The sequence below is a fragment of the Perognathus longimembris genome, chromosome 7, assembly GCF_023159225.1.
Source record: "Perognathus longimembris pacificus isolate PPM17 chromosome 7, ASM2315922v1, whole genome shotgun sequence".
NCBI classification, from domain to species: Eukaryota; Metazoa; Chordata; class Mammalia; order Rodentia; family Heteromyidae; genus Perognathus; species Perognathus longimembris.
Genome location: NC_063167.1, coordinates 43,023,075 through 43,036,440, shown reverse-complemented (window position 1 = coordinate 43,036,440; position 13,366 = coordinate 43,023,075). Strand labels below are relative to the sequence as shown.

At 37.3% G+C, this 13,366-nt stretch overlaps 1 protein-coding gene across 5 annotated transcripts in view; it reads left to right on the top strand.

Moving 5' to 3' along the window:
- The window catches only part of Dock7 (dedicator of cytokinesis 7), a 181,058-nt gene that overhangs the window by 119,404 nt on the left and 48,288 nt on the right, over positions 1–13,366 (top strand). For all 5 annotated transcript variants that reach the window (XM_048351454.1, XM_048351453.1, XM_048351452.1 and 2 more), the window contains 5 exons: positions 2,669–2,809; positions 2,895–3,008; positions 4,909–5,079; positions 7,413–7,552; positions 10,514–10,683. In XM_048351454.1, coding sequence (XP_048207411.1) covers positions 2,669–2,809; positions 2,895–3,008; positions 4,909–5,079; positions 7,413–7,552; positions 10,514–10,683 — 736 coding nt within the window. The remainder of the gene's footprint in view (positions 1–2,668; positions 2,810–2,894; positions 3,009–4,908; positions 5,080–7,412; positions 7,553–10,513; positions 10,684–13,366) is intronic.

Genomic DNA, 13,366 nt, shown 5'->3' with positions numbered 1-13,366 from the left:
GTTTTACATAAGAACATATATACACATGTGTATAAAAACATATGTATGTACACATTTGCATAAACAAAAGCAGTAAGAACTTAGCAAGAATATTCTAGACTATTACCAAGTCATAGACAGGTGAAGTAACTTGTAGTATACACAGTGGGTAATAGCATAATCTGGGATTCTGGCACTAAAGACTTCTCTCTTTAATTCCCTCCTTAGCGCTATATAGTTGAAATCATAGAAAAAAATTCTTCTAATAAACTAGTATGTAAAAACTAAGTAAAAAACAAAACAACAAAAATATATAGAGACAAAGAAAGAAGGAAAAAAAAGAAAAGAGGGAGGCAGAGAAGGAAATAAAGGTAAGTTTGAGAATATGCCATGAGATCACTTTCAACACTGGATGTTACATATATTGGGGATAAAAAAGCATTTCCTTTTTTTTTTTTTTTTTGGCCAGTCCTAGGGCTTGAACTCTGGTCCTGGGTGTTGCCCTGGGCTCCTTTTGCTCAAGGCTAGTGCTCTACCACTTGGGCCATAGCAACACTTCTGGCCTTTTCTGTGATTAATTTGAGTTAAGAGCCTATGGATTTTCCTGCCTGGGCTGGCTTTGAACCTTGATCCTCAGATCTCAGCTTCCTCAGGCGTGAGCCACCAGCACTTGGCAAGAAAACATTTCTTCTGTATAGAAAGTAAGCCAGTGACAATATAGAAATGATAGAAAGCTCATGTTTTCCTAAATTGTAAATACCACATTGGTAATTTCTGTTCTTTCATTGTAAGATAATGTTGCAATTTTGGTCATTGGTATTGTTTTTATTTTAAGTCTCACATGTATGCTTGGAGTTCCTAAATATACATTTAAAAAATTCAGCTTAAGACTTAGCTGTAGATATCCTGGCTCTCCCTCTGGAATTCTGGGATAATAGACATGTACCACTGTGCCTAACATATGAAACTTTTTTATTACTGTGTAGCTAAGGAGTTTTTATGTTTGTGGGGTTTTGTTAGTTTTCATCCCTATGGCCTGAAGTGTCTTGTATTTTCTTTCACCTCCATTCAATTACTTTGTTATGTTTTTTTCACTTATTTTATAAGTAAATGATAGATATATGCTATCATCTCGGAGTCAAGTTTTTATTCACTTAATGTTTAATTTTATACGTATATGCATATATATATATCAATTTATTTCTTTTTTCATATAACATTTATAAGAAACTGGTATTTTTCATTGTATCTTCTAAAAACAATATTTTATTAAGAATTCAAAGTATTAAATGCTCTACAATTTTTTTTTTTCTGGTTGTGGGGCTTGAACTCTCTGGTCGTGGGGCCTGGGCACTATCTCTGAAATCTTTCTGCTCAAGGATAGTGTTCTACCACTTTGAGCCACAGTGCCACTTTCCATTTTCTGGTGGTTAAGTGGAGATAAGAGTGTCATGGACTATCCTACCTGGGCTGGCTTTGAACTGCAGTCCTTTAGATCTCAGCCTGCCCCAGTAGCTAGGATTACAGGTGTAAGCCACCTGCACATGGCTGCTCTATGGATTTTAATTAAAGATGAGTGATTTAGCTAGATATGTTGGCTTATACCCATAATCTCAGCTCTTTGGAGTGCTCAATTCAGGAGGGTGCCAAGTTCAAGGCCTTCCTGGACTACTTTTTGTCTGGGCTGACTTCAAACTATGCTCTTCCCAGTTTCCACTTCCTAAGTATCTGGGATTACAGGGTGCACTACCATGCCATCTGTTTCTGATCTTTCAAGGTTCATAATATAGAGGCTATGGAATGCCAGAATAAATAATGAGTCTTAAAATTTTTAACTTTCTTATAGGGTGAATTTTTTTTCTGTTCTCATACACTAATACATTTTCCCCCTGGCGTTAGCCAGATAATTTTATGAAGGTGATGACAGAGTTTTGCTATGTTTGATATTCCAGTACAAAATATTGTAAGGAGCCAGGTAAAATGACTCAGATTTGTAATCCCAGCTACTCAGGAAATGGAGATTGAGAAGACTACAGTTTGAGGCCAGCTCTGAGAAAAAAAAAAAAAAAACTTACTAAGACGATATCTCAATTGATAGCAGGGTGTGTTGGAACATGCTTATCATCCCAGCTATATGGTAGGAAGGTTATGAGCCAGACCATCCAGGGCATTAACCTAACCCGAGACACTGTCCTATAACTAACTAAAAGCAAAAAGATTTCGAGCTGGTGCTGGTGGCTCACACCTGTAATTCTAGCTACTCAGGAGCCTGAGGTTTGAGGATTGCTGTTCAAAGCCAGCAGGGCGGAAATGCTGTTAGACTCATCCATCTCCAGTTAACCACCGGAAAAAGCCAGAGTGGCACAGTAGCTTAAGTAGTAGAGTGCTAACCCTGAGCAAAAAGGAGCTCAGGGACAGTGCCCGGGCCCAGAGTTCAAGCCCCAGGACTGGCCCCCCCCCCCCCAAAAATTGTTTTTCAAGGTATGACAGAAGTAATGGCACACCTTTCTAGCTAGGAAGAAGCCTAGAGTTTAACCTCAAGTATATCCGCCCCCCCCAAAAAAATACACACACACACACACACACACACACACACACACACTAGAGTTCTAAGGCAGAAGTATCAAGTTCAAGACTGTCTCAAAAAAAAGAAAGAAAAATAAAATTAATATTTTATATCCTTATTCAGGTAAAGAGTATGGTGCACCACTTATACTTTAATGATAAACTTGATGCTCCAAGGAAAAGTCGTTTTCCAGAACGTTTCATGGATGACATTGCTGCTCTAGTTAGCACAATTGCCAGTGATGTAGTCTCACGATTTCAGAAGGTATTAGTAACTCTTTTTTCTTACTTCTCTTTCAAGCTGAGATTAAAGTATCATACTTTTGATTTTGCTTTATATTGTCTCCTAGGACACAGAGATGGTTGAGAAACTCAATACAAGCCTTGCATTCTTTCTTAATGATTTGTTGTCTGTTATGGACAGAGGATTTGTCTTTAGCCTTATAAAGTCCTGCTATAAACAGGTAATACATAATTAATAACTGTAATCATATAATTTAAATACCAGGTTAACATTTTTCAGGGCTGGAGCTTTTAAGAGCATGTTCATATACCGATGCTAAAACAAGAAAGTAGCACGGGATGGCGTATTGTTATTTGTAAGACAAAGAAAGTCCATTCCATTTGTTTTATCTGGACACGGGACTATAGCAAACTGATACCAGTATTACCAGCTTTTCTTGAGTAGTATCCAATTCATGACTCTTTCATTCCCATTCTGGAGCAGAAAGCCGTATTAGTATGTAAAGCAGCCTTTAGGTGCCATGTAAATGTAGCACCTAACTGAATGAACAGCTAACTGAACTTTTTGTATCTTGGGTTGTTTAACTGCCCTTTGTTGTATATTTCTAATGGAATACAGACATTATAGTTTGAAATAATGATCAGATGTTTACTAAAGTCCAATATGTCATTCACTTTCTTGCCTTTAATAAAGTAGAAGCATTCTAGATCTTTTCCACAAGCAGCTGATTTTGTTTTAAATTTTTATTCCCTGATAAATAAGCCTGACTATTTGAAAACAGTTATTGGTTCTTGAGATACTTGGATAGTAAGTAGTAAAATTATTGTAGACTTGCCTTTTAAAGAGCTTTAAAGATATATACAAATATCTAGGTTCTATTCTAGAATTATTGAGTAGCTTGAATCCTAACAGGATGGAGTGAGATTGGGCAGGGTACTTCAGGAATTACTTCCTAAGGAACTCTTCCCAGCTGGTCTACAGATTTTATTTTTGAAAATTACTGGTGAAGAATTCTATTTGACAGGGCTGGGAATGCGATTTAGTGGTAGAATGCTTACCTAGCATGCATTAAGTTCTGTGTTTGATTCCTTAGAACCACATAAACAGAAAAGGCCAGAGTAGTGCTTTGGCTCAAGTCGTAGAGTGCTAATCTTGAGCAAAAGAAGCTCAGAGACAGTGCTCAGGCCCTGAGTTCAAGCCCCAGGACAAGCAAAAAAAGTTTTTTTTTAAATTCTGTTTGGCAGTATAATATTTAAAAATTGGAAGTCCTGTCCTATTGGGTGCCGTGCCTTTGTTGTTTTCTTAATAAGTTAACTATTCATAGTCATATGTAAATACCTTGTAAATAATATATTTTCCGGGGCTGGGGATATAGCCTAGTGGCAAGAGTGCCTGCCTCGAATACACGAGGCCCTAGGTTCGATTCCCCAGCACCACATATACAGAAAATGGCCAGAAGCGGCGCTGTGGCTCAAGTGGCAGAGTGCTAGCCTTGAGCGGGAAGAAGCCAGGGACAGTGCTCAGGCCCTGAGTCCAAGGCCCAGGACTGGCCCAAAAAAAAAAATAATAAAAAATAATATATTTTCCTCTGCAAATTTATAACCTGTTGTTACCAAAGGTGTCCTATCTTAATTTTTGAAGTTTTAATTTCCTATACTTGCCAAACATTGAGGTTTACATTAGGGATGCTATAGATCTTAAATCAGTTTATAATATGTCTCCTCAGTCAAGTAGCACATGATGTGGCTGGAAAAGTGGACAATTATAAATACGGGCAAATACAATATGCTATAAAAAGGAAGGAGAATTTCTTTTAAGAAGTAATAGGAGGGCTGGGAATATGGCCTAGTGGCAAGAGTGCTTGCCTCCTACACATGAAGCTCTCGGTTCGATTCCACAGCACCACATATATGAAAACGGCCAGAAGAGGCGCTGTGGCTCAGGTGGCAGAGTGCTAGCCTTGAGCGGGAAGAAGCCAGGGACGGGACTGGGCAAAAAAAAAAAAAAGAAGTAATAGGAAAAGTTTTGGTGGTGTACTATTGTTTACCTGACATTCTGATATCAGTATTCGAGAAATGGTATCTTCAGTTGGATTTTCTTCTTTATGCAATACTTGCAAGGTGTCTGCAAAGCTTTATTCACTGCCAAATCCAAGTGTTCTGGTGTCCTTGAGGTTGGATTTTCTGCGAATAATCTGCAGCCATGAGCACTATGTTACACTGAATTTACCCTGCAGTTTGCTTACTCCACCTGCGTCTCCGTCACCATCTGTTTCTTCTGCAACATCCCAGGTGTGTAAAGTATATGAACATGTAAATTTTAAAGTCTACATTTGTGAAAAAATGATTTTAAACAATGAATGGACAAGTGGTAACTCAGGCTTAATTACAAATACTTACAAGTGCAACTCCATGTTCTTTAAAGGTATTAGTTTATTTGGCCATTAGAACAACTCTCTAGAAAGTAAGTTCAATCATTTTCTATATTGTACAGTCAAAAGAACAGAAACAAAGATTACTGAGTAGCAGAGCTAATCTCTGACCCAATGCTTTTTTGTTTTTTATTTATTTTTTCTGAATAATTATTTATTGTCAAAGTGATGTACAGAGGGGTTACATGTAAGGCAGTGGGTACGTTTCTTGTTCAACTTGTTACCTCCTCCCTAATTTCCTCCCCTCCTCCCACTTTTCCCTCTCCCCTCCATGAGTTGTTCAGTTGGTTTACACCAAATGGTTTTTTAAGTATTGCTTTTGGAGTTGTTTGTCCTGGCTTTGTCTCTCAAGTTTTATATTCCCCAATGCTTTTTTAAAAGCTCAAATTCTTTTTTTTTTTTTTTTGGCCAGTCCTGGGCCTTGAACTCAGGGCCTGAGCACTGTCTGTGGCTTCTTTTTATGCTCAAGGCTAGCACTCTGCCACTTGAGCCACAGCGCCACTTCTGGCTGTTTTCTATATATGTGGTGCTGGGGAATCGAACCCAGAGCTTCATGTATACGAGGCAAGCACTCTTGCCACTAGGCCATATTCCCAGCCCTAAAAGCTCAAATTCTTAGTTACTATGTTTTACTCCTTTCACAGAGTAAATGTAGATGTGAATGAATTCACCCAAATACACTCACTTATTTAGATGTTTCCACAATATGAGTTCTCTTGAAACAGACACTAAGACTAAATTTGGGATATATGATGATTATTAGAGATTGATAGCTATGAAAGGGAGAATGCAGTATATTTGAGCAGAGAAAGAAATTCAAGCCCCATGACCAACAAATAAATAAATAAATAAAATCTTAAGTACTTTTTAATTTTTTTTATAAGGTATTTAATTCCAAATAGGATTTCCTAGGCTAAGCTCTCTTACGTGATTGACAAATGTAAACTTTACTTGAAAGATTAGGAACCATTAGATAATGCCAATACCTTTTTGTTTTATCTTTGCAGGATATCTTCTGGATCACCCTTTTTCCAATATTTCCTAGTTGGCTAATACTCACTTCCTATAATGTGGACTAGTCTTTTTTGCTTTCTTCCTTTTACCAAAGATGTAGCTACACAGAGATAAATTAATCATAGATACTGTTTCTAAAGCTCTAATGGAGGCATTCTTGTTTACATATACTCCTTACTGAAAATCTCCTTCATCCATAAAATTCTCATGGAATCTCTTCGGTTATCTTGTTCACTGTCATATCTAACTACATAATTTCCACATTTTAGTAGACAACAGAGACCTTTTGAGAGGGACAGAAAAAAATTATATACTTACTAGTGAGACAATTTCTCCATACAAATTGAAATCTATTTTTCCTCTTTGAAATTCAACATAGGTGGTCCCAAACATAAGTATCCTGGAGGATGCTATTTTGCAAAGTAAAACTTTGAAATAGGCATCCAGCCAGACAATAGTGGCTTATACCTGTAATTCTAGCTATTTAGGAAGCTGAGATCTGAGGATTGTGGTTTAAAGCCAGCCTGAGCAGGAGAATCTGTGAGATGCTGATCTTCAGTTAACAACCAAAAAGTCAAAGTAGAGCTGTAGCTCAAGTACTAGAGCACTGGCTGTGAGCACAAAAGCTAGGACGGTGCCTAGATCCTGAGTTCAAGCCCCAGGACTGATACAGAAAAAATTTAAAAATTCAAAAAAAAAAGATCCATTGATTAGATCACAAAATGATAGTACTGTAAAAAGTAGGTTCTCTGAAAAACAATTTAAACCAACATCTGGAAACCAGTAGCTTTGACTATAAATAATTTTTTGCAGTTTTGAGATGACTGCATGTGATAACATTTGGATTTAGCTTCCTTTTTCCCCCATCAAAGAATGCTGTTGAAACATTAGATCGTAAGTAAACACAGGAGAAAAAGAAAGGAAGTGTCCCAAATGAGAAAAAAGAAACTAAACTTTTATTAATTTCAATGAAAAAATAATAAAATTGACAAAAATCATTTTACCCTAGTTTCCTATACCCCAAAATAAAAGTTTACTTCCTGTAGTGGTAATGAGAAATAAACTACAGTAGATAATGTTTATTTTACTTTTCATAATGCTCACATTTCGTTTGTTGTAATGCCTTGATTATCTTATTTGTTGCACAGCTGTCATAATGCTGTTCTCACTCTCCAACAGAGTTCTGGATTTTCCACAAATGTGCAAGATCAGAAGACTGCAAATATGTTTGAATTGTCCTTGCCTTTCCGCCAGCAGCATTACTTAGCAGGCCTTGTGTTAACAGAGCTCGCTGTCATTTTAGACCCTGATGCTGAAGGGTGAGTAGATCAGTTTTTACCCTTTAGATTATCAGTTTGATTTTGGACAAGGGGACAGAAGTATTCCACTTACACTTCTTAAAAATCAAAATAATACTATTTCCCACTCTTTCTGCCTCTCTATTTTCGCTGAGTTCTGTATGTTATTTATTTCATCAATATTAAGAATATCTTTTTAAAATTTTGTTATCTCTGTAATTGAGATTTATTTTGAAACTCAATATATAGTGGATTAATTGGTGACATTCTTTTTCAACACATAAAATGGGTTGTTATAAATTTTAGTCTAAAACGGACTGACTTATTGAGCTACAGGAGACACTTAAAAGGGACTAGTTTGGGGGCTAGTTTTTTATTTCAATTATTATATGGAAAATTTATTGCCATCCTACTATGTAACATTTTATTTAAAAGATTGTTCTTTAACAAATATTCATGAGCCAGGTGCTGGGGGCACACACTTGCAATCCTAGCTACTCAGAAGGCTGAGATCTGAAGATTATACTTTGAAAAGCCTGTCTAGGCAAGAAAGTCCATGAGACTCTTATCTCCAACTAGTATGTGTGTGTGTGTGTGTGTGTGTATTCTTACGTTTAAAAAAAAAACCTTCCATTGTTGTGTACAAAAAAAAGTGCCTTAGTTTGATTGTCTTAATTTATAGGAAGAGCTTTGTGTTTTGTAATCTAGCATTCCTTAATAAGGTCCACATTAATAGTTACTTTGAAAAATCTGTTTGCAAATCTGGATCCCAGTGGCTCACACCTATAATTCTAGCTACTTGGGAGGCTGAGATCTGAGGATCATGATTTGAAGCCAGCCTAGGCAGGAAAGTCCATGAGACTTATCTATATAATTACCCAGCAAAGATCTGGAAGTGCAGCTGTGAGTCAAAAGTCTGGAAGTGGAGGGGCTAGGAATATGGCCTAGCGGTAAAGTGCTTGCCTCACATACATGAAGCCCTGGATTTGATTCGTCAGCACCACATATATAGAAAAAGCTGGAAGTGGTGCTGTGGCTCAAGTAGTAGAGTACTAGCCTTGAGCAAAATAAGCTTTAGGGACAGCACCCAGAGCCTGATTTGAAGCCCCAGAGCTCACGCACATTCACGCACAGGCATACACACACCATCTGTAGGGAGTCTATCTGGCATTGTGCCGTGCTCATCTAGTCACGGCTATTTTGGGGGACTGAGATCGAAGGATCATGGATTTGAAAAAAGGTAGAAAGAACTTAGTGAAGGAAGTCACTATTGAAGAAAGACAGGGTTCTGTGGCCATCTGGAGAAATTACTTTGGGAGAAGGTACAAAAAGAAAAGATGCTTCAGTAGGTATGAAGGTATGAAGCTGGACATTTTATAAGATCTTCCATAGCAAATTCAAATTGACCTTTCTTTATTAAGATGAGGGGTAGCAGTCAAAGTCTTCCCTTGAGATTGATCAGTGAGGCTTAAGGAGAGACAATGAGATCTGAAACTGCTATTGGATGCTGTGAACAGAGCGAGTTGAAGTGAATTTTTAACTTGATTGATTTACATTGTTAAAATGCCTTCAGTCTAAGAAGAGAAACATGTGAACTGAGAGAAGGGGGAGAAAATGAGGGAGCGAGTAACACTGTCCAAAAAGAAACATACTCATTTACCTTACTTCTCTAACTGTAACCCTCTGTACATCACCTCACCTTTCCAATAAAAATTTTTTAAAAAGAGTATATGAGCCTTGCTGGAGTATTAGCCTAATCTCTTGAAACCAAAGGGGATTGGGAGTAGAAAAACCATAAGAAACTAAATGAGATATGTTAGCAAAGAAGTTCATTTAGAGATAGATGTCAAAGACAACCCAAGCCAGTAGACTACATAATCCTGTGGATAAATTTTCCTTTCAGAAAAAGGTAACAATTCATTTTTATAAATATGAAATGAGCCAGGCATTGGTGGCTCATGCTGTAATCCTAGCTACCCAGGAGGCTTACATCTGAGGATCACAGTTAGAAGCCACCCTGGGCAAGAAATTCTGGGAGACTCTTATCTCCAATAATACTCAGAAAAGGCCAGAAATGGCACTGTGGCTCAAGTGGTAAAGCACTAATCTTGAGCACAAAGGGGACCGGCAAAAAACAATATAAATATGAAATCATCTAATGTGATAAAATAAAATGTAAAATGCTTGAAATTTATCTTTTTTTTTTTTTTTAATGCCAGTCAGCCTTGGGTGCTGTCCCAAGGCTTTTTTACTCAAGACTAGCACTCTACACTTGAGCCACAGCTCCATTTCTGGCTGTTTTCTTTTTTTGGTGGTTAATTGGAGATAAGACTCTCACAGACTTCCCTGCCTGGGCTGCCTTTGAACTTTGATCCTCAGATCTCAGTCTCCTGAGTAGCTAGGATTACAGGCATAAGCCTTTGGTGCCTGCTCTAAAATTTCATTTTAAAAATAGTACTATGGGCTGGGGATATAGCCTAGTGGCAAGAGTGCCTGCCTCGGATACATGAGGCCCTAGGTTCGATTCCCCAGCACCACATATACAGAAAACGGCCAGAAGCGGCGCTGTGGCGCAAGTGGCAGAGTGCTAGCCTTGAGCGGGAAGAAGCCAGGGACAGCGCTCAGGCCCTGAGTCCAAGGCCCAGGACTGGCCAAAAATAAATAAATAAATAAAAATAGTACTATAATTTCTATTAAGTTCTTTAAATTCAAAAGTACATTTAAGAAGTTCATGTCAAAATGTTGTTTTATTCACAAGGGATTTTGTACCTTTCCTTTTGGCTCAGTTCTTTATAAATTTTATACTTTCATGTATCTTACTTACTTTAAAATTACAGGCGTTTCATAGAAATACATGTAAATATAAATTCCAGAGTTAAGAAGTTAAACCAGATTGATTGATCAACATGTGTACTGTTTGTTTTAAAGATATTAACTAATCACTGTGACCTTACTACTTCTTCATGTCTTCTTTTTAAATAGTCTGTTTGGATTGCATAAGAAAGTCATCAATATGGTACACAATTTACTATCCAGTCATGACTCTGACCCACGGTACTCTGACCCTCAGATAAAGGCTCGGGTGGCCATGCTGTATCTTCCTCTGATTGGTATTATCATGGAAACTGTACCTCAGCTGTATGATTTTACAGGTACTTTGTATAATTAAGAGATGTCTTAAAATGTGATATGTTAAAAAAAAAACTTGGAAAATATCTCCAGGATGAAGATCTTCAGAAAATAAGTTCATGGAAATTATACTGATTAAATATTTAGCCATATTGATTAAAACTTTTGACTATGCGAGAAAATTCAGGACAAAATTCCTCCATGTACTGGGGTTTTTGTTGTTTTGTTTTGTGCCTGTCCTGGGGCTTGAACTCAGAGCCTGGGCACTGTCCCTTGACCTTTTGTGCTCAAAGCTTGTATTCTTATCACTCAAGCCAGTTCTACTTCCCAGTCTTTCCTGCCCATGCTGACTTTGAACCATACTATCCTCAGAGGTCAGCCTCCTGAGTAGCTAGGATTACAGATGTAGTATTTTTGATGTTATTTTGTTTTGTTTTTTGACACTATTGAAGTTTGAAATTAGGGTTTCATCATTGTGTGGTAAGTGCTATATGACTTAAAGTATACCCCCAGGCCATTTTTGTTCTAGGTGTTTTTAAAATAGAGTCTCAAATTATTCCTAGGCCAACCAAGGCTGTAATCCTCCTACTTACACTTTCCTAGTAGCTTGGGTGTTTAGGCATGAACCATCACACCCAGCTTTTGTTGATTGAAATGTGGCTTTATGAGCCTATTTTTTCCTATGATCATCTCCTCCCTAACATTACAGGCATAAACCAGCATACTCAGCTCCTGATCTTTCTTATGATGAAGTTTTAAACTTAATTTTCAAGTGCTGGATGCCAGTTGTTCACACTCATAATCTTAGTTACTAAGGAGGCTGAGATCTGAGGATCATGGTTCGAAGCCAGCTTAGTCAAGAAGGTCCATGAGACTTATCTCCAATAAACCGTAGAAAAAGCTGGAAATGGCACTGTAACTCAAGTGGTTTAGTACTAGTCATTAGCAAAAGAAGCTCAGGAACAATGAATGCCCAGGCCCAGAATTCAAGCCTCAGGATTGGCAAAAATAAGAGTTTTTGAATTATGGGTTTATAGCAATTTCATGCCCACCTTTTAGAAAAATAGGTGTACTTAACAGCTGACTAGTACCTTCAGTATCAGCTTTGTACATATTTTATTCATGAATATGTATAATTAATAGTTACCCAAATAAGAATTATGTTTATTTTTTCTTTAAAATTTGTTTAGTAAATTGAAATTATATTGCTTCCTAAAAACTAGAGTTCTTCAGATGTGGTTGTTTATAGCTATTTAGGAGGTAGATGTTTTTGGATTGCAGGTCAAAGCCAGCCCATGCAGAAAAGTCTGTGAGACTACTATGTACAATTAGCTGCCCAAAAGAAAATTAGGTGGAAGTAGAGCTGTGTCTCAAGTGTAGAGTACTAGACTTGGGTGAAAAAGCTCAAGAACAGCACCCAGCCCCAGGGCCAGCATACACGCACACAGGCACACGCACATATACAAATCTACATTTCACAAACTTTTATTCCTCTTGCTTTTAATATTTAAAGTTTACTTAAATGTTATATTTAGACTCTATTTTTGTTCAGATACATGCAATTTAAGGTGGCAGTTGACGTTGTAAGAATATTTCCAGCTTAATAAAAATAAAAACATTTCTGGAGTGGTGATATGTATTAGGAGCTTTAACAGTACTAGTAATTCGGGGCTGGGAATATGGCCTAGTGGCAAGAGTGCTTGCCTCACATACATGAAGCTCTGGGTTCAATTCCCCAGCACCATGTATATAGAAAATGGCCAGAAGTGGCACTGTGGCTCAAGTGGTAGAGTGCCAGCCTTGAGCAAAAAGAAGCCAGGGATAGTGCTCAGGCCCTGAGTCCAAGGCCCAGGACTGGAAAAAAACAAAAAACAGTACTGGTAATTCAAAGATAACTTTTTTTTTTTTTTTGCCTTCCATGGATGGGAGTTTTCCTCTCAATATTTTGTCCACTAAAACAAGATTCCTCACTTGAAAGCAGAAATGTTCATATTATTAACTGTTAGGTTAAAGTTCTTCACAAACTACAAATTGCTACTGTAGAAATGAGTTAATGTTTAAAATACTTGAAAGAAGTAACTAATGACAGATAACCCTTGTACAACATGGGTATGAACTGTGTGGATCTACTTATAGGCATTTTGGCTGAGGAAATAAACAAGCATTTGAAAAACCTCACAAGCTATATAGCCTGGGAATGCCAAAATAATTAAGACAAAGTCAGATATGGATATATAAAGACTATGTAGATAATAAATCTTTTTTTTTTTAATTTACCATCAAGGGCTGAGAATGTAGCTTAGTGGTAGAATGCTTGCCCAGCATTCATGAAGCCTTGATAAAAATGCCAACTAAGAGTAGTATGTACTGTAGTCCTTAATAATTTTGTAGCCACCTCCCGTTGGTATTCTGGATTTAAGTTTTGCTTAAAATGCAGTGTGATCCTAATCATCTCCATGTGAGCAGCTCATCTGGCCAATAGTATATCACAAGACAAAGTGAACTATCTTTGGTACTTACCTATTTTTCATTGCATTTACTACAGAAAACCTACAAAATAGTTATTCGTCAACATTATTTATGTTAATGTTAAGGCTTAATCAACAAGCTATAAGTAGTTTTTGGAGTCAAAAGTTATACATAGGGTTTGTTGTTGTTTGCTGGTCCTGGGGCTTGAACTCAGGGATTAGGCACCGTCCCTCAGTT